We start from the raw sequence: 21,882 nt of genomic DNA, 5'->3' as shown, positions 1-21,882 counted from the left end.
GGTGCCCGGGGCTGACCCTGGCAGCTGTGTCGTGGTAGTGCTGGCCTGTCCCTTGTCCTTGTGCTCCCATTGCTGTGTCTTCCCTCCAGGCTTTGTGTCTTGTCCTCTTCCTCCCTGTTTTGAGCAGCCTCTCCTGCATCCCTGTCCCTGCCACGGGTGTCTCTTGGTGGGGTGTGCAGGGCACTGCTCTGTGTGAGCAATTCTCTGCTCTGGAACCACCTCCCCCTCGGAATCCTTGCTGGTGTTGTTGCAAATGTGGATGTTGGTCTGAGGATTTGCAGGTTTCTCGCCATCTCATCACTGTGGGATGGAGCCAGGAGCTGGTGTGAGGTGCCAGGGGGTGTCTGTGGGAGATGAAGGTGTTTGAGCTCCCTGTACCTGGCAGGTGTTACCAGGTCTTGGGTGGTCGTGGTACATCCCCATTTTCTTGGGGATTTGCTGTTTGTCCTGTCCCCAGCAGGACACCCTCAGTGGAGCTGGTCACAGAATCCTGGAATGGTTTGGGATGGGAGGGACCTGAAATCCCACCCAGTGCCACCCCTGCCACGGCAGGAACACCTTCCACTGTCCCAGGCTGCTCCAGCCTGGCCTTGGGCACTTCCAGGGATCCAGGGGCAGCCCCAGCTGCTCTGGGCACCCTGTGCCAGCCCTGCCCACCCTACCAGGGAACAATTCCTTCCCACTATCCCCAAAAACAAGCAGAATTTTCCTGTGGCAAAAAAACTTCACCAGGTATGGACTCTTATTTCCCAGCTGAGATTAGAAGGTTGGAATGATTAGAAAATTGGAAGCCACAGAAAGGGAGATGGTTAAACCAGGTGGGGCAGGTTAAACCAGGTGGGGCAGGTTAATCCAGGTGAGGCAGGTTAAACCAGGTGGGGTAGGTTAAACCAGGTGAGGCAGGTTAAACCAGGTGGGGCAGGTTAAACCAGGTGGGGTAGGAGGAAAAGCAGACACGGGGGATTCCAATACCCCGGTACCTACAGGAGGAGGGACACAGGTGTTTGAATCTCCAGTGTGAGATTCAGTTAAAGAGCTCAGGGAGGGCAGGTTCTGGTGTCCCTCGGGGGGCAGAGGTGCTGCCTCCCTGTCTTCCCTGGAGCTTCCCCGAGCTCTCCATCTCCTCTGGGGCAGAGCGTGTGCCCTGTGTCCATCTCCTTTAGGGCAGGGATTGTCCTGTACCTGCAGCCAGAGCCGAGCAGAACCCCTGCAGGAGCAGCTCCCGTGCAAGCCCGCAGCACGGCAGTGGGACAGGGCTGCCCAAAGCTCCCAGTGCTTGCAAGAAAAAGTGCCTGTCCTTCCTTGGGATCTTTCCACAGCTGCTTTGGACTAGCACGATGTTGAAGATAAGCTGGGGGATTGTTTTTGGAGTTCAGAGAAGCTGAGGAGGAGGAGGGAAGAGTCGCTGCTGCGTCGTTGGTGCAGAGTGGAGATGGGAGAACCTCGCTCTGTGTGGTTTAACTCTGGGGTTGGAATTCCTGGGAAAGTGCCCTCAGCCTGATCCTGTTCCAAGCTCTGCCAGGGAAGGAGGGATACTGCTGGGGGTTGCAGTTGGGATGGACTGCAGTCACGTTTCTGGGTTTAATCTCCAAAGTGAGTGCTCCAACAGAGTCTCGGTCGTTCCTCACGTTCAAAAACTGCTGTTCAAGTAACACAGCCTTGAGATGTGTTTGAGTGCAGAAAGCTGCACCAAATGAGCAAAATTATGTGTATTTTTGGGAGCAGGGTGGAGATGGGGGTGTGGAAGGGAATAGAGTCCTTTAGTAATGATCCCTCTCTTAATTCTGAAAACGTTGTGCTAAAGAGAGAGGGCTGTTTCCAAACATGACATTGAGACTGTGAAAAGCTCTGAACACAATAGAGGAAAAATTTGGAAAATTAAAGTTGCAATAGTTATTGAAACTACGTGAGCAAATCCAACTTTAAATTACCCAGGAAAGTACTCTGAGCTCGGTTTGCAGTTGAAAACAAACATCTGTTCAGCTGAAAGACAACAGAGGAGGGTTTAAAGACAGTTCTCAAAATGGTTGAAAATTTATTATTGAGTCTTTCCTCCTGGAAATGAGCCCTGGTACCAGCAGTGACATTGCACTGAACTGTTCTGTTTGCCTTTCATAATTAAGTAACACTGTGAGAGTCCCTCTACTTGGCTAATTTTAGCCTGGTAAATAGCTGGGAAATGCCAGCACTATTGTTACCAAGTTATTCAGCTGCAGAGGCAATGAAAAGCTCCCCAGAGTGTTGGGAATTGGGTCCCTCGTGTGCTGCAGCATCAGCAGTGAAGGCAGCAGGCTGGGCTGGGCAGAAAACCTGGGTTACCTGTCCAGAGGCGCTTACGGCAGGAAAATTACATTTATCATAAATCACAGAATGGGCTGGGCTGGAAGGGACCTTAAAATCAAGTTCCAGCCCCTGCCACAAGCAGGGCCAACATTTCTGACTTTGTTTAAAACCCTCCTGGGACATTCTGGCCACCAGGAGTCCTTTGGGTCAGTCCCTGCCCCTGTTCCCTCATGCAGGAACACAAACCATGGACAGCCTGCAGGAATTCATTTCAGCCTCGTGTCTCACATCACTCAGAAGAGAGCAGCAGCCTCCTTCCTGCTCAATCAAGGCTCTGCAGCTTAATTAGCTAATTGCCACCATCCTTTAGCACTTCAGTGCAGCTTCGGGGCGAGGGTTCCCTGGAGAAGGTTTGGCTGCTGGGAGGACACAGGTCCTTTGTGGGGTTCCTTTTACTGGGGTTCCTTTTACTGAGCCAAAGGTTGTGAGGACACCCCGAGGCTCTGGGGTCGGGCTGGGGCAGAGCTCGGGGGGCCAAGGCTCTCCCAGAAATGAAGGGAAGCCACTGACAGGGTTTTCCATGTTCCATCACCACTGCTGGAGCTCCCCAGGAACCTCCCTAAAGACCAAGCTTGGAAGTCACCCTCTGTAACAAGTGAGGAATCCATAGCAATCCTGGAGAACTTCCAGAATCTCCCCCAGTTCCCAACAGGGGGACAAAGCATTTAAGACATTTTTCATTTTTATTTTTTTTTCCATTTTTAATTCATGCAAAGCCATGCTGTGTTTGAGAGCCCTGGTGGCACACCAGTGCACTTCTCTGCTGGAGCACTTCTCTGTGCATTGGGGGATTTACTTTCCTAATTTGAAGCCACAATGCTTCAAGCATGTAGAATTAGCTGCAAAAAGTTACAAAACTGGGGCCAGGGCTGGTATCTGTGTTGTCAGCCACCGCCAGGAGCTGCAGCTCCTTACAAATCTTTCCTCCTTCCGCCTAATTAGTTCACAGGTGGTGTCTTGAAAAGCCTTTGAAGATGTTGCTGAATTCTTAATGCTGACTAAACAAGTAACTGTGACAGGTCAGAGAGAATAATTGAGGAATCTTCTTTAATTAATGATTTCACATCTTATGAGGCACTTTTATAAAAATTGGAGCAGGGGAGAGAAGGACCTTAAGTTATTTAATTTTCTCAGGAGCAAAAGCGTGTGTTTAAATGAGCACTTGGGCAGGTTGGACAACTTGAACTTCAGTGGCTTCTCCCTGCTCTTTCTGCATATCTACCACATTTAATATGCCAGAGTACCAAACAATGCCTCATTTCAGGTGGGCTCTGCTTGTTTCGTGGGAAACATGCCAGCCCCTCTTCTTCTGCAAATCCCATTTAAATCACTCAGCGATTTTGTGTAAGGAGAATCTGCAGGGTTGGACTCAGAATTTTGGAATTTGCAGTGCTCCTTCTGTTGGTGAGGAAGGGACCATGTTCCTGCAGCTGGAGAGCTCTGCAGGACAGCAGGAAACTCTGGAGCAGGGAAGAGCCCAGGGCAGGAGCCAGAGCCAGCTGTGCTTCATCAGCCGTGCCCAACTCCTCCTCATCCTCCTCATCCTCCTCCCTGATTGTGGGATTCCTTCCAAAACACTAAAGGGGTACGAAAAGGTGACCCAGATTTTGGGTAACAGATCCTGGATCGTTTCAAATTTAACTCCTAAATCCTGTTAGGAGCAGATGTGCGCTTGTTCTAAGAGCTTTTGATGCTTGGTGGCCACTCTGCTGCCTCCCACACACCCCAGCTGGGAGGGAAGGCAATGTCCCAGCTCCATCAGCTGGTGAGGAATCACCCTCCAGGACCAGAGGTTCTTCTGTCCCAGCTGACAGAAAACAGATACAGGGCTGCTGTCAATTCCTGCTGCGAGTAGTTCGGTATGGAACAGGTGAATATCTCAAAAGTACTGATACATGAAACCTCAGTATGGAACAGGTGAATATCTCAAAAATACCAATATATGAAACCTCGGTATGGAACAGGTGAATATCTCAAAAATACCAATATATGAAACCTCGGTATGGAACAGGTGAATATCTCAGAAGTACCGATATGTGAAACCTCCTTGCTCATCAGCTGGAAGCTCTGTGTTCAGAGCTCATCGTGGGCATTGCTGCTGCATTTCAGAGCACAGGCAGGTGTGAGATTCCTGTGGTTTCTGTATCCAGGCAGCCCCCTGCACCTGCACCGTCAATTCTGTGTTTCTGTGGGAACACTGGGAATTATATCCTGTGGGATAGAGCTGCCTTCCAGCACTGCACTCACCTGCTCACACGTGAGCTCTGTGTTTGTAAACCACCCTGTGAAGGCACCTCCTCCTTGTGAGGGGATGGGTGGAATTAAGTAAACACTCCTGTTAAAGCTGAACGAGTGTCTCAGGGTGTGCTCAGTGACATTCAGCGTGTTCAGAGCCTGCAGAATGTTTGAACACACTAAACCATATTATTCTCTGCTTGCTGAAGAGATGCATTATTTAATATGAAGAGAGCTGCTTTCTATCAGCTGAAAAATAGGACCAGAACTAGGTCGTTTTTAGTCCATTGATTCCCACTCTCTGAGCCGGCATGTAAAATACAAGAATGTTTTTTTTTTCCCTGATACTGTATTGCCTACAAGCCTTCTGTCAGTGGGGATTTCAATATTAATGAGTTTTCCCACGAATATGAGAAGCCCACTTAGGAGGAGAAGCTGCTCTGAGAATCCTGAATATTTTACAGTATCACACATGGATCAGTTGGCTGGAATTTCACATTTTAACCAAGGAGTGCTGCTGAGAGGTGCCAGCAAAGCAGAGCAAGGCCAGGTGTGAAATGGCTTCTGGAGGGTGGAGAGATGCTCACCCTCCTGCCGCTGCTTCGTCCCCATCCCTGAGGGATGGGTGCTCACCCTGCAGGGAGGTGCCAGCCTCGGGGGATCGCTGTCCTTGGTGCTGGGGCTTTACCAGGATCCAGTTTTTGCAGTCGGGACCAGGGTTTGTCAGGTGTGTGTTGTGTGTAGGAACTCCAGAGTGGGCACCTTGGGAGCACGGGGAGGGCTCTTCCCAGAACAGCTCTGACTTCCCCCAGTTAATGGGGTTTAAAACACAGGTATTCATAGAATCATGGACTATCCTGAGCTGGAAGGGATCCAAGGATCATCAGTCCTTCACAGACACCCCGAAATCCCACCCTGGGCATCCCTGGCAGCGCTGTCCAAACCCTCCTGGAGCTTTTGGGGCCGGGAGCATTCCCTGGGGATCTGGGCAATGCCCAGCACCCTCTGGGGGAAGAACCTTCCCAGAACCCAACCCAAACCTCCCCTGGCCCTGCTCCAGCCGTTCCTATTTCTTTATACAAGATACAGGTTTCTTTATACAAAAAATAAGTTTGTGCAACCTATTCCTTTCTACAACCTATTTCTATATAAAACCTATTTCTTAATACAACCTTTTTCTTTACACAACTTATTTATTTCTTTACACAACCTATTTCTTTACACGACCTATTTATTTCTTTACACAACCTGTTTACGCCTTCCCCGAGATTGAGACAAGTCCCAGCTCTGACTGAGGGAAGACAAGCAGGAGATTCCAGAATGTGATTCACCAGCAGGAAGAGAGCAGTCCGTGTTTTTATTTATCACAGAAGGATATGTTTTAAGTGAAGGTTTGATCAGCCAGAACTGGCTGACTACAGGAATTGTACAGGAATAAATATGCATATTTCCATCTCGATGAGATGGGTGGCCATGTGCAGAGATTTCAAATGTACGTGGAGCTGTGTCTCCATAACTTCAGGGAGGGCCCAGCTCCGTGTGGAATGTGGAGGAGCCTACAGCTACAGCTGGCAGGGAAGGATCTGACAAACTTGGGCTGCTGAGGGAGGGAAGGCTTGGGGGATTAGGGGACTTGTCAGAAAAAGCCTGTTTGAAAACTCCATGAATATGTCAGTTTTAAAGAAATTCAAATAAAGGGCTGTTGAGTTTTGAGTGGGGAAAAAAAACAGATTGGCTTCCTTCCAGTCTCCCCATCTCATTCCAGGCAACACTTCTTTTTTTGTCTTTTCCCTGTCTGAATTTCGCACCAAATGGAAATTTCAGTTTCATGCCAGCTGCATTTAGAGTATCTGTGCAACATGGACATTTTGATGGAGCTGCCAACAATACTTCCAGCCAGGATGGAAAACAACATCCCAGGATGACACAGGATCAGCCATTTCCTTACTCTGAACTGATGTTTCAAAGCTGCATGCTGCATCTTGTCCTTTCCCTCACGAGGAGCATTTGCAAGGCCCAGTCTGCTGAGGTGGATTTTTGGGCTTTGTCCTTCTTTAAACTTTCCAGATGAGCTCTTAGCATGTAACCAGGCAACCTGTGAAAGGCTGCGTGGGGATTTTTCCAAGAGGCTCTCTGGGTTAAAGAAATCAGCACCAAAATTTGTAGGCAGGAACATGATGGCTGAGCCAGGCCTGCATTGGGCTGTAACAGGTTCAAGCAGCAGCTCTGAACAATTAAATAAATTCTCCTTTATCACTGGCACCTGCTCCTGTTCATGATTTTCAGGAAGCCCAGATTTTAACTGAGCCTCTGAATCCACAGAACAGCGTGGAGCCATCTGATTGAAATTGTAAAGATGCTTTTCATTAAGATGGAAGTTGTGCAAAATATTTTCCCCGTTTTCAGCTGATGAGTCAGATATTTCCATAAGGAAAAGCTGCTGGCGTGAGGCAGAGGAAGATGAACTCAGTGGACGAGTGGCAGCTGCTCCCTGCCACCCACCACACCAAGCCACATCCTGGGGTGACGTGGGGTGGCACTGGGACATTCAGCAGCGCCTGTCACTCCAAACATTGGGGTGAAATGATTGACCTTGGCATCTTTTGTCCTCCTGGATTTCAGGGTGACTCAGCTCTGTGTTCCTCTCTCCACCATCTCCCAGAAGGGCAGAGCTGCATCTCTGCAGTGAGGATTGCTGGGACTCCCCCTTCCTTCCCTCCTCTGTCCCTGACTGCTCTGCTGTGATTGTCTCCCTTTCACCTCCCTGCTCAACGTCCCTGCACAAAACCACCCAGAGAGAGCTCCCTGCCAAAGCCAGGGGGTTTGGGAATCTGCAGAGGGTGTTCACTGGGACAAAGGGGTATGGATTTTCGGATGGGAAAACAGGGAGTGATTTGAAGAAAACAGGGAGTGATTTGAAGGAAACAGGGAGTGATTTGAATAATCCACAGGAAACTGTCAAAGCAAAGAGCTCTGGCCAGAGAGACCCTGCAGGAGCGAGCAGTGCCTGCCTTGCTTTGTGCACAGACCCCAAATCTCCAGCCTGCTGTGCCCTTGCCTCCCACGCTGCACAGCCCCATTTAGTGCTCAGCTTTCCCAGAATCACGGGATATCCTGAGCTGGAAGGGACCCACAAAGACCCAGTTCAAGCCCTAACAGATGGAGCAGTGTTTTATTTTACAAAGAGGTGGAAACCCCACCCTGTTCAGTGCAGATTGTCGCTGTCCAATTCCCAATCCAAGGTGTCGGAGAAACCTGAGGGATTTTAGTGCTGAGGAGTTATAAACTAGGAAAGAAAGATTGGTTTTGAGGCAGAACGTGTCTTCCTGCACATGTATCCAAGGCTATCAGAGTCAGCTTTAAGGCACCCATCTCTGTCCCCAAAATACTGTTATTAATTGATAGAGATTTTCAAAGGCATGACTCTTAACAGAACCTGCATGCCTAAAACTCCCAGTCAGCTTCGAAAAATCTCATCTATTGGGTTTTTTTTCCTCTCTTCTGTGTAATAACATATGCAAAGCTGAGCCATAATGTCTCCAAAATCCTCAGGATTAAGCTGAAAAGCGAGTGGGGAAGGCTGGGGAATGAAAAGCTTCCTGATGCAAAATCCTCCAGCAGCAGGAAAAGCTGCAGAGCAGCAGCAGGCAGGAGGGGTGAGGGGCTCTGGAAAGGGACCCCCAGCAGAAATCCGACCCCAAATGGCTCTGGAAGGGGGGAGATCATTCCCTCTCAGCCACAGGCAGCTGGAAGAGCTTGGAGTCCTCCCAAAGGCAAATCAGCTCCTGCTGCAGTCCCAAATAATTCATCCTAGGGAACAGTGATGGAAGGTAAATGGAATCATGGAACCACAGAATCATAGAATCACATAATCATGGAACCACAGAATCATGGAATCACAGAATCATGGAATCATGGAATCACGGAATCACAGAGTCACAGAATCACAGAATCACAGAACCACAAAGTCATATAGCATCATAGAACCACAGGATCACGGAATCACAGAATCATGGAATCACAGAATCCAGAGTCATGGCATCACAGAACCACGGGATCACAGAACCACAGGATCACGGAATCATATAATCATGGAATCACACAATCCAGAGTCACAGAATCACAGGATCACAGAATGGCCTGGGTTGGGAAGGACCTTAAATAAATCCCACCCAGGACACCTCCCACTATCCCAGGTGCTCCCAGCCCCAATGTCCAACCTGTCCTCGGACACTTCCAGGGATCCAGAGCTGTTCTGGGCACCCCGTGCCAGGGCCTGCCCATCCTATAAGAGGATCCCTCAGCAGGGTCAGTGAGGTCAGTCCCCTTCCCTGCAGCCACCCCCAGGGAGCCCCAGCTGCAGGTGACAAACAGCGTGTTCAGGGTGACAAATCACCAAAATCTGCAGGCCCTGAACCCCCACAGCTCCCGTGGGTGCCCAGGGCATCGAGGGCTGCCAGCCCCAGCACCTGGACACTCCTGCACCCCTGAGTGCGCAGAGCTGCAGCGCAGCCTGGCTCGGGGAAGGTCTCAATCAAGTTGAAAAGTAGCAACAATTTTACTGGGGCAGCGTTTGAACGCTCTGGAGTTCCATGAATAGTTAATGTCACGTCAAGGGCTGCAGACAAACGCTCTTGGATCTGAAGAGCAAATAGCTCAGGCTGTGATGAGTGATGTTTGTTCCTTGCATACACAGCCCCGTGGAAATTGCAATCATCCCTCATGAGCGGGCTCAGCGCTTTTTACTGCAGGCAGGGAAGGGTGGCCACTGCCTCTGCTGTGCTGTGGGAAGGGAGAACTGCCAGGGGAACTGCTCCGTGCTCCCTGCTGCTGAGCACACTGAGTGCACACGCGGGTGCTGGGGGCATTTCAGCGAGCCTGGATCCCCTCTTGGAAGGGACTTTCCTGTGCCCTTCGGTTTAACCCTGTCAGGACAGGCCCCGGGAGAGGACACAGCTCACAGAGCTCCATCCCAAAACCAGTGAGGCTGGAAAAGCCCCCCCCAGACCACTGAGTCCAGTCCCTGATGGGTCCAGTCCCCAAACCCCCCACCTTGTCCCCAGCCCAGAGCACTCAGTGTCACCTCCAGGAATTCCTGGGACACCTCCAGGGATGGGGATCCAACCCTCCCTGGGCAGTTCCAGTCCCTGAGCACCCTTTCCATCAGGAAATTCCTGCTGCTGTCCCCCCTGAGCCTCTCCTGGCCCAGCCTGAGGCTGTTGTGATTCAGGGGTCATTGTAAGTTCTGGAATTAGCAAACCGTTGGACTGGGTGGTTATTTCATCCACCACCTTCTTCTAACCAAAACCCTACTGATGATTAATTCCTTGGCTACTGGCACAGTTTGGGAAGAAATTTCCGTGGATTATGGGGTTTTTAATATTGCTATAAAAAGAGATGAATACATGCACTACTCAGAAATACGAGCAAGAGGATCCCACCAGAAATGCTTAAGGAAATCAACAGAAATCTGAATAAACCCCACATCTTAGAAATCATCTGCCAATCACCTCAGTGGAAGATTTGCTGAAAGGCTACCAGCACTTCCAGCCAAAAACTTCCTTCCTTGTACACCAAAAAAAAAGAGAGAGAAATCATGTTCAAAGCTGCTTAACTCCACATCCTTTGTCAAGAGCACAAGAATGATGTGGAAACTGTGCAGAAACTGGAAAGTTCAGTGTAAAAAATTATCATTCACGCTGCTGTATGACATTGCCTCAACACAGCAGAACCAACAAAGTCTCCCTGATATATGAGAACTATCAAAGGTTGCCACTGAACACGGAGATTTAATGTGCTGCTTAATTCAAGAGCTTATTTACAATGTCACACGTCACTTGGAGAAAAATGGCTCTGACAACCAATCATTTAAAATATAGGAAGAATGTTTAACAAAAGGTCAGAAGTACAAATATTTTACATATTAACTACTAATAAATTCATTTCCTCTCAAAGTTAGGAGGATCAGCAAATGTCTCCAAAGCCATTTGCAATATTTCAGCACAAGACCCAACCTCTAATTACCAATGTAAGCTGTAAATAATTGTCAAGTATGCAGATGAGCCAAAAATTCTCTCAAATGAAAGTAATTAGCTCCCAAGTCAAATTTTTCTGTCACATTAAAATGCTTTTCCTCGTCTCCAATGTGACACTTACAAATGAGAACCACATTGTTGGGGAAGCAGTTATTGTAGGCTGCCAGAGTGATCTGCACCAGGAGCTGAGACAGGAACCGGAGCTTCCAAGGTTGTCACTCCATGCTTGTGCTGCCCATCCCGTGTGGGAGGGGGGGATTTATCCAGCTGGATCCCTGGTGGGTGCCCCCAGAGTTTCCCCATCCCTTGGTGTGGGAATATTCCTCATGGAGAGCCTCAGTGCTTGGCTCTTCCTGGTGCTCCTTCCCTGGGGAACCTTTCCAGAACTGCCGGGCTGGAATACAGATGGGAACTGTGCCACACCCTGCAGAACTGGGCTGGGGGAATGGGAATGGGATGGGGATGGGAAATGGATATGGGAATGGGAATGGGAATAGAATGGGAATGGGAAATGGGATGGGGATGGGGATGGGGATGGGAATGGGGAATGGGGAATGGGGAATGGGGAATGGGGATGGGGAATGGGGAATGGGGAATGGGGAATGGGGAATGGGGAATGGGAATGGGAATGGGAATGGGAATGGGGAATGGGAATGGGAATGGGAATGGGAATGGGGAATGGGAATGGGGAATGGGAGTGGGGAATGGGGAATGGGGAATAGGAATGGGAATGGGAATGGGGAATGGGAATGGGAATGGGGAATGGGAATGCGGAATGGGGAATGGGAATGGGAATGGGGAATGGGAATGCGGAATGGGGAATGGGAATGGGAATGGGGAATGGGGAATGGGGAATGGGGAATGGGGAATGGGAGTGGGAATAGAATGGGAATGGGAGTGGGAGTGAGAGTGGGAATGGGAATAGTAATGGGAATAGAATGGAAGTGGGAATGGGAGTGGGAATGGAATGAGCAACTTGCTTCTCCCAGTGCCTTCTCTGGCACTTCCATGGTTTATTCTCAATGGCCTCTTGACCAAAGCTGTGCTTGCCATGGCCAGTGGAAAATCCTGAGCCATTCTCCTCTTTAATTTGGGATTCCAGGACAGGATTCCCAGCGTCAAGCTTGGTTTCTATTTAACTTCGGGCTAAACAAGGCTGGGTTTGGTGGTTGCTGCAGATGAACCCAAAATCAGAGCAGATGTGGGAGAGGACAGTCCCAGCCTTGAACACATCCCATCCCAAGCCAGCTGTGTGACCAGGGACTGCACAGTCCCTGAAATACCTCAGGATTTACCTGCTCCTTCCAGTGACCCCTTCCAGTGGCTGCTCCCCTCTGCCTCAACAGCTGCTGCTGCTCCACTTCTTCCAGACAGGACAACAGGGTTTAGAAAAAAAGATGAGAAATCTCAGCTGGGTTTGTGCTTTCCTTTGCCCTGACTGTGCCAAGAGCAGCAAATCAGGATTCCCACATGGGGAGGGACAGGCTGAGCCTTGCTCAGGCGTCTCATCCATACAGGATGGACATCAGGGCAAGGTTCTTCCCTCAGCCAGAGGGTGCTGGGCACTGCCCAGATCCCCAGGAATGGGCACGGCCCGAGGCTGCCAGAGCTGCAGGAGGGTTTGGACAGTGCTAGAACGATGTGGGACCGTGGGTGCTGGGCTCTGCTCCTGCAGCCCAGAGCCATGCTCCCTGTCCCTTGGCTGATTCCTGCCCTCCCCTCGGCTGGGGTGAGGTGGTGACTCCGTTAAGCCTGGGCTCACCCCAGGGTGGGCTCACAGCTCCTCTGTTGTTCCAAGCCAGCTCGTTCCTCAAGGCTGTTCCCATCCATTGCTCCAGAGCTCCTCAGAGATCTTTCATTTTTCCAGCACGACTGCACTCCTCAGCCACACAAAGAAATGGGACATGACTCGAGTATAAAGCATGATATATAAAGCCAAATTTCATCCTGTTCCCTCACAGTAATTTTCCTTATAAATACTTCTCGGGATTGTGAAATATTCCTTGCAGCAGAATCCGAGTCCATCAGGGCTGTGCTATTTCATCCTGTTAAACTCAGAGCTCTCTGTGCTCAGCTCCTGCTTCATTCATCCCATCAAGGCATTAGAGGGATTCTTCTCCCATGCAGTATTTCAGGGAAGGTGTTTCTGTTTGATATCATCGGGTTCATCTCTGTCTGAATGAAATTCCATTGGAGATACACCAGAGCAGTGTGGGAAGGTTGAAAATGGGGGCTGTTTCTGGAGCTGTCACTAAAGCTGGTCCTGCACCGTCAGAGCAGCACCACTGCTCTGATTCTGGGATACCCAGGGACACTGACAGGATCCTGGAATGGGTTGGGTTGGGAGGGAATGCAGAGATCACCCAGTGCCACCCCTGCCATGGCAGGGACACCTCCCACTGTCCCAGGGTGTCCCAGCCCCAGTGTCCAGCCTGGCCTTGGGCACTGCCAGGGATCCAGGGGCAGCCGCAGCTGCTCTGGGAATTCCAGCCCAGCCCCTCCCAGGGAGCAATTCCCAATTCCCAAAATCCCATCCGTCCCTGCCTTCTGGGAATCCATTCCCTGTGTCCTGTCCCTCCATCCCTTGTCCCCAGTCCCTCTCCAGCTCTCCTGGAGCCCCTTCAGGCCCTGCCAGGGGCTCTGAGCTCTCCCTGGATCCTTCTCCTCTCCAGGTGAGCAGGAACCAGAGCGAGGTCGCACAAGGAACCAGGAGTGAGGCACCAGGCACTGCTCTTGAGCAGTTGCTGACTCAGGAGATGCTCAGTTCCAGAGGGTTCTTTGAGGGTTCCTGACCCCCTTTTGTCCCCCCTGAGCAGCTCTGGGTTGAACCAGGCTCACCAGGGCTGGCAGCCCCACCACCCTCACCAGCAAAAACGATCCGACTTGAAAATCTCCAGTGCTGGGTGTATTTTTAGCAGTCTGAGATGAGGCTGTGGCTGTTTACAGTATTTAGCATGAGTTATTTGTCGGGGAATGGGAAAGGTGACTCTGACTGCTGTGGAGGGCAGGAGGGAGTGCCTGTCTCCTTCTGCCTCCTTGGGCCAGGCTTTCCACAGCCAGGGAGCCCCAAATCCCAGGCAAAGATCCCCAGAATTCAGAATTACACAGCTGGTGGCCATGGTTACCGTGTGCTCATCGCTTGACTCTTTTTCTTTTTCAACCTGTAAATAATGTATTCTGTATTTTACCTCAGTCAAAATCAGCATCAGGATCAGTTTTGAATTAGACACAGGGCACATCCCAACTGGGCTCTTCATGACTGAAACAAGAAATGCTTCTGTCTCATTTTCTTCGAGTGCACAAACATAGGCTGGGATAATATTTCACTTCAAGACATTGCTGGTGGCACATCTCAAGTGTTTAAAATACTAAGCTTTCAAATTTTAGCACAACAAACAGCTGATTTTTGCTTCTGCAGTTCTAACAATAATATTTTAGTCCCTGTTTTTCCATTTTAAGACTCATAAATTTTTTTTTTTTAATTAATTTAAATTTGAAATAAGGACAAATCAGCATTTCATCTTCTAGCTCCTGCCCTGCCAGCAGCCCTGTGTGAATGCTGACGGACAGGGCCTGATAACTCCCCTCTCTTATCAACCCCATCACTCTTCTGGGGCTCATCTCCTGAATCTTTCTGCCAGCACTCCCATCCCAGAGGATGATAAAGCCCCTCTGTTAAGCACCTGGCACTTTCCAGCTTTATCCTGCACTGCTCTGCCTTATCCACCGGGCAGAGGCAGCTCCCGGACAGCTCCTGCAATATTCTGTGTCCTTCCTCAAGGATTTTCAGGGATTTGTCTTAGTAGTGCTGAGCTCTTCTTGACAGATAATACAAGACAGCGAGATCTTGCCCCAAATTGCATCCCCATGAGCCGGGAGTGGCTGCAGGGGCTGAGACAAATCCCTGAGCCCTGGGCTGGAGGAGCTCGTGGAGAGGATGCTGGGGGAGGGGGCAGCCCTCTGAAATTCCCAGTGCCCACATCCAGAGGCATTTCCCACCTCTGAAATTCCCAGTGCCCACATCCAGAGACATTTCCCACCTCTGAAATTCCCAGTGCCCACATCCAGAGACATTTCCCATCTCTGAAATTCCCAGTGCCCACATCCAGAGACATTTCCCACCTCTGAAATTCCCAGTGCTCACATCCAGAGACATTTCCCATCTCTGAAATTCCCAGTGCCCACATCCAGAGACATTTCCCACCTCTGAAATTCCCAGTGCCCACATCCAGAGGATTTCCCCATCTCTGAAATTCCCAGTGCCCACATCCAGAGACATTTCCCACCTCTGAAATTCCCAGTGCCCACATCCAGAGACATTTCCCATCTCTGAAATTCCCAGTGCCCACATCCAGAGACATTTCCCACCTCTGAAATTCCCAGTGCCCACATCCAGAGACATTTCCCATCTCTGAAATTCCCAGTGACCACATCCAGAGGATTTCCCCATCTCTGAAATTCCCAGTGCCCACATCCAGAGACATTTCCCATCTCTGAAATTCCCAGTGACCACATCCAGAAACATTTCCCACCTCTGAAATTCCCAGTGCTCACATCCAGAGACATTTCCCATCTCTGAAATTCCCAGTGCCCACATCCAGAAACATTTCCCATCTCTGAAATTCCCAGTGCCCACATCCAGAGACATTTCCCACCTCTGAAATTCCCAGTGCTCACATCCAGAGACATTTCCCACCTCTGAAATTCCCAGTGCCCACATCCAGAGGATTTCCCCACCTCTGAAATTCCCAGTGCCCACATCCAGAGACATTTCCCATCTCTGAAATTCCCAGTGCCCACATCCAGAGACATTTCCCACCTCTGAAATTCCCAGTGCTCACATCCAGAGACATTTCCCACCTCTGAAATTCCCAGTGCCCACATCCAGAGACATTTCCCACCTCTGAAATTCCCAGTGACCACATCCAGAAACATTTCCCACCTCTGAAATTCCCAGTGCCCACATCCAGAAACATTTCCCACCTCTGAAATTCCCAGTGCCCACATCCAGAGGATTTCCCCATCTCTGAAATTCCCAGTGCCCACATCCAGAGGCATTTCCCATCTCTGAAATTCCCAGTGCCCACATCCAGAGACATTTCCCACCTCTGAAATTCCCAGTGCCCACATCCAGAGGATTTCCCCATCTCTGATATTCCCAGTGCCCACATCCAGAGACATTTCCCACCTCTGAAATTCCCAGTGCCCACATCCAGAGACATTTCCCATCTCTGAAATTCCCAGTGCCCACATCCAGAGACATTTCCCACCTCTGAAATTCCCAGTGCTCACATCCAGAGACATTTCCCACCTCTGAAATTCCCAGTGCCCACATCCAGAGGATTTCCCCATCTCTGATATTCCCAGTGCCCACATCCAGAGACATTTCCCACCTCTGAAATTCCCAGTGCTCACATCCAGAGACATTTCCCACCTCTGAAATTCCCAGTGCCCACATCCAGAGACATTTCCCACCTCTGAAATTCCCAGTGCCCACATCCAGAGGCATTTCCCATCTCTGAAATTCCCAGTGCCCACATCCAGAGACATTTCCCACCTCTGAAATTCCCAGTGCTCACATCCAGAAACATTTCCCACCTCTGAAATTCCCAGTGCTCACATCCAGAAACATTTCCCACCTCTGAAATTCCCAGTGCCCACATCCAGAGGCATTTCCCACCTCTGAAATCCCCAACATTTTCCAGGCGTTTCCATCACGCTCTGCTTTATCCCAGTTTCCATCTGCACACACTCCAGCAGGGTCTCCTCCTTCACCCTGATCCTTTGAACTTCACTCCTGGGTTTCCCATCCCGGTGCATCCCAGCCTTGAGGATGGTTGCATTTGCATAAGACCAGACAAATCCCCCTTTTCTCTGATCCGTTCCCAGACAAGGTTTTGAAGGTTTTGTTCTCCCAAGGTCGAGCTGTCCCCAGCCCTTGCTGTTGTCCAAGGCACAGCTGGAGGTTTCTGCTCCCGGCCAGGGGCTGGGAGTGCTTCCAGAGCTCTGCAGGCATTCTCTGCCCATCACCGCCTGCTCCCTAACAGAGTCCTTTATGGACTGTCAGCCTTCTCCTCCGCTGCCATAAATCCTCCACCAGCTTCAAGTGGAACAAAACAGAGAGATGTTATCCCTGGGCCTCGCCCCAGCCTTCTGAGGCCCATTATCTCCCCATCTTTTCTTTTAAAGGAACGTTATTTGACAGCCTAGCCTTTTTCATCCTTTTTTTTTTTTTTTGCCTTACTGCTTTGACCTTGAGGAAGTTTATTCCTTCCTTCCCTGTATATTTTAAGTGTTGCACCGAAAAATATCCAATTTATTAAGGCTTTCCTTTAGTAAATGATTAACCTGAATATAGTTAAATGAAATGTTTATTAACATCTCCCTGCATAATCCATTTAACAGAATTAGTCTTGCTTATTCAGACAACCTAAAGGGGTCTGTGCTTTTGTCTACACAGCATCAGCATTAAAGCTTATAATTATTTCTGGTTAATGCAGCCCTTGGTGCTAGGAAATGCTGGTTTATGTGTTCCAGCATAGCACTTCTCCTAATCTCTTGTATTAATTAGAGATACTGATATAATATTACTTTGTTCCTTTCTACTCAGCACTAGGAGAGATGTCTGAATATAATCCTATCTGTGCTAAGGGTGTCTTAAATATTTCCACAAGTGCCGGCTGGTGTAAAACATTAGGATTAGGTACAATAATCCCTAAATTGGAAGAAAGGAGAGCTTACAAAAGCACGTGGGCACCCGAGGTGTGCCTGGCACTGGGGTGGTGCCATGGCAGGGATTTCTCCTTCCCTGGGAGGATATTTAGGGTCCCCTCCAACCTCAGTTTCCAGCCCCAGTCTGTCTGGGAGTCCCGGAGCCCCCAGCGGGTCCCTTCCCAGCCCCTGGTGATGCTCTGTGTGTGTCCCTCCCTCACCTTGAGGGATGCAGCCACTCTGCCTCTGAGGAAAATCTGACTTAGCCACTAGCATGAAAGTAAATTATTACCCCTCAGTGGCTGCAGCTGACATTTTCAACTCATTGTGTCTTCTAAATCCTGGGTCATTTGATATTTCAGACATCAGGCTGTTCGTGGAGCTCCTTTTAATCTTTTCCTAGATGGAAATTCACTTTTCTTTTCAGGCATTTCAAGGTATCACTCCCAGGGCTCTGAAGTGAATTTGCAGCACTAGATAAGATCCCTGAATTGTTTAGGTTGGAAAAGCCCTCCCAGCCCATGGAGTCCAACCACCCCCAGCACTGCCAGGGCCACCCCTGACCCCTGGGCCCACATCCACAGGGCTTTGAAATCCCTCCAGGGATGGGGAATCCAAACCTGCCTGGGCAGCTGTGCCAGGGCAGGGCAGCGTTTTCCATAGAGAAATTCCTGGTGCCCAACCTGAGCCTCCCTCGCCTTCCCCTCTGTGGGCACCCAGGGCTCTGCCAGAGCCTCTGGAAAAGCAGATCTGGGTATTTCCCAGGATGGGGTGAGGGAAATGGCCAGAATGGGATGAGGGAAATGGCCAGGATGGGATGAGGGAAATGGCCAGGATGGGGTGAGGGAAATGGCCAGGATGGGATGAGGGAAATGTCCAGGATGGGGTGAGGGAAATGGCCAGGATGGGATGAGGGAAATGGCCAGGATGGGATGAGGGAATGCCCAGGATAGCTGCAGGTGTAATCACAGACTCAAATAATCCCACTTTTACTTAAAGCCAATCACACATTCCTCCACCCTGCACAAATATTAAGACTGGAATCTCACATGTGTGTGTGTGCGTGTGTGTGAAACAATTACATGGAAACATTTCAGTGGGGGAAAAAGGCAGCTGGTTCATCCTGCTCTCAAACATTTAAACATTTTCATGTTTCCCCAAACTAAGGGCTTCATCTGACACAGAGAACCATCCAAAAGTGCTTTGAAAATTACCAAGTCCAAGAACAAAGTGACCTTGCATGGCTTTGCACAGCAAACGCTCAGGAAAGCAAGGACTGCTCAGTCCTTACCAAAATAATTACTCAGAGTAGATCAAGGACTGAGCACACCGTGCTAAGAGTCTTTAATTTTTAAATGTGTGTTTATTTTTAAAGTTTTTATATCAGCACAAATCTACGGAATTTTATTAATATCCAGCAACAGCATTTTGCTTGGCCAGCAAGGAATTCGGGGAGCCACAGGAAAAGTTAATCAAAATTCTGAGGGGGAAAAGAAAAAGTCTGCAGGAGATTATTAATTTTTAAGAATTTTTAAGAGTCTAGCCCAATATTTTAAGCTGTGTGTCATCCAGCAGGCCTCGTGTGACATCATAATTGATAATTAAGCTTCTCCAGGTTTGCTTTTCCTTCAGGTTTCTTTCCCATCCAATTCTCCCGCTTAGGCAGCTTTGGGAACTGTAACTCTTCTCTATTATCTCCCCAAGTCAGAGCATTTTCCCCCCATTAACTCCCCTCCTGCCTTTGTGCAGAAACAATCCAGGTATGATTTAATAAGCCTTGGAAAGACAGAGCTGGTTCATATGCAGGAAATCAGATTTACATAATTTTCTGCTCGCTTTTATAGCCACCTTAGTTCAAATTATCTGTAAGTTGGGGGAACTCTTTTCATACCATAAAATGAAATAGCACCGTGTTATGCTTCAGCTTCCTCGCCCAGCCCTCGTAATAAATTAAAGGTTGATTTGTCATCCTGACTTAGCACAGAAAGTCCCTTTTTAATGAGAGGAGAGGAAGTGCCCTGGCCTGCAGTTAGTCACAGTCATCAGTCACTAAACTAAGCTTCAAAACCAAGTTTAATCTTGTTTTGTTTTGGGTTTATTACCTGAGCCTTTCTGCACGGGGGGAAAGCAGAGGATCTGGGGTTGTGCCACATTCTCTGCACCAAATAAAATGTCACACACGAAAAATGGAGCTCCAGGGCTCTGCACAGAGACCAAAGGGAGCTTCGTGCTCCAGGATTTGGGCTGATTTGGGGAGAGGCTGCATCCTGTGAAAGCAAACAGGGTTTGGTGCAGGGGGGGAACAGCTCCTGTGGCTGTCCAAGAGCAAATCCATGGGGTCCACAGAATCCTGGGATGGGTCAGGTCGGGTCGGGTTGGGTTGGGAGGGACCTTAAATCTCATCTCATCTCATCCCATCCCATCTCATCCCATCCCATTATCCCATCACACCCCTTTATCCCATCCCATCCCATCCCATCCCATCCCATCCCATCCCATCCCATCCCATCCCATCCCATCCCATCCCATCCCTTTATCCCATCCCATCCCTTTATCCCATCCCATCCCTTTATCCCATCCCATCCCACCCCTTTATCCCATCCCATCCCATCCCGTCCCATCCCATCCCATCCCATCCCATCCCATCCCTTTATCCCATCCCATCCCATCCCATCCCTTTATCCCATCCCACCCTGCCATGGCAGGGACACCTCCCATGGCCCCAGTGTCCAACCTGGCCTTGGGCACTGCCAGGGATCCAGGGCTGCTCTGGGCACCTTGTGCCAGCCCTGCCCTCCCTCCCAGAGAACAATTCCTTCCCAAATCCCATCTAAATCAACACTCATCCATTCCCCTCATCCTATCAAGGACAAATTTCCTGCCAGGTCCATCCCTGAGGCACAGCTGGGACATTCCTGCTCCAGCCCAGCCCCAGGGACCAGCTCCTCCCCTGCTCCTCAACACTGATTTTTGTATTTCCCCTCTTTGCACTTTGTGTGGTAAATACCCAGGAATTGGAGAACGGCTTTGTGGCAAACAAATAAATACAATTTCTTCAAAATAAGTATTAATGGCTTTAGCTGAGCACAGTTGTCAAACTCTGGCTTCTGGAGCTGGGCAGAAAATGAGCTGTTTTCCAGGAGAGCTTAATCCAGTCCTCTCTCATTGATTGCACTGCAGATCTTAATGCTCAGTACCTTAAAAATGGATCAATTATTCAGCTGGTAAAAAAATGAAGCGCTCCCATTTTTAAGTGCTTGCCTTAAAAGCAGATTCTCCTCTTGGAGCAAGCGGGGCTGTTCCCTGGGCTGGGTGGCAGCAGGGCTGGGCTGTGCTCACAGCTTTCCCTGCTTTCCAGAGGAATTCCTCTGCTGCCCTGAGAGGAGCTGGGAAAAACGAGGTTCCGTCTCCTGGTAGATTTGAAAACGTTTAATAAAAGACAATAAGGGACAGTAAAGCAAAGGTTACCATGGCCGGCTGCTGGGCATCCACCCTAACTCAGGAAACACTCACACCAACTCATTTAACTTCATTACATGCATCAACACGCTGCATGTTCTTAGACCTTCATGCATTATTCCAAATCGCCCCCCCAACCTGTAAATCAACTTTTTTGTGGCTCCATCCTGTCCCACACTCCGTGATCAATAAATTCCTTCCCTGGAGTTCTGGTGATCGTCACCCCTGTCTTCATCCAGGCAGGATAATCCAAGAATGTGAAGAAGTTCCTGATTATCTTTTTACCATTCCCTGAGCTAGTGACATGAACAAAAGCTTTTTGCATCACCACGTTACAGTCTAAAAAATACATTTATCACACTGCTATTTCTAAGTTTTGTTAATAGCAGAACTAAAAGAAACCCTATTCACTCAGCAAAGTTTTCCAACATTATACACATGGCATCCATTTGTGCAAAAATCCAATAATAGAACGTGTGCTTATAACGCAGCTGAGAATAATAAATGGAAACTATGAACGTGAGGAGCTGGGAGTGGGAATTGTCAGTGACCCCTGTCCTTGCCTTGCAGCTCCCAGCACAGCCCAGTACGGGATCACCGGGCACGCCGAGGTGCTGTTCTCCTGCTGGTCCCTGGTGCTGACGCTCTCCTCCCTCAGCAGCATATTCTACCTGAAGAACATCCTTCTGCACTACGTGTAAAGACCCAAACAAGGCTTTTAAGGATTCTCTGAAAGTGCTGATGACTGGATCCAATCTGGTAGAGTTTGTTAAAAGCAGCGTGGGATATAATCAGTGCTTACATGGGGATGATCGCCTTCTGTAGAATTGCTCATTATGTAAATACCTTAATTCGACTCCTTTTTTATTTTATTATTATTATTATTATTAGCTGCATTACCTTGTGGAGCAGTACACATTGTCCTTTTCTAAGACGTGAGAACTCTGAAATTACTTTTAGAGGATATTAATTGTGATTTCATGTTTGTAATCGACAAGTTTTCAGAAGCATTCAGTCATGGTCTGCTGAGTCGCAGACTGTAGTTTACAAAAAAAAAGGATATTGCAGTAAAAATGTGCTTCTTTAAGGCTGCAATACA

The 21,882-nt window shown here is 49.1% G+C and overlaps 1 protein-coding gene across 1 annotated transcript in view; it reads left to right on the top strand.

Annotated features, from left to right (window-relative positions):
• Positions 1-21,484, top strand: part of NEGR1 (neuronal growth regulator 1) — a 167,813-nt gene extending 146,329 nt beyond the window's left edge. The window contains exon 8 of the mRNA XM_062497957.1: positions 21,354-21,484. Within this exon, the coding sequence (XP_062353941.1) occupies positions 21,354-21,484 (131 nt within the window). The remainder of the gene's footprint in view (positions 1-21,353) is intronic.
• Positions 21,485-21,882: the final 398 nt, after the last annotated feature.

Source organism: Cinclus cinclus, chromosome 8 (assembly GCF_963662255.1).
Source record: "Cinclus cinclus chromosome 8, bCinCin1.1, whole genome shotgun sequence".
Lineage (NCBI taxonomy): Eukaryota > Metazoa > Chordata > Aves > Passeriformes > Cinclidae > Cinclus > Cinclus cinclus.
Note: the sequence above shows the minus strand (reverse complement) of the source record. Positions and strands in the feature narration are given on the sequence as shown.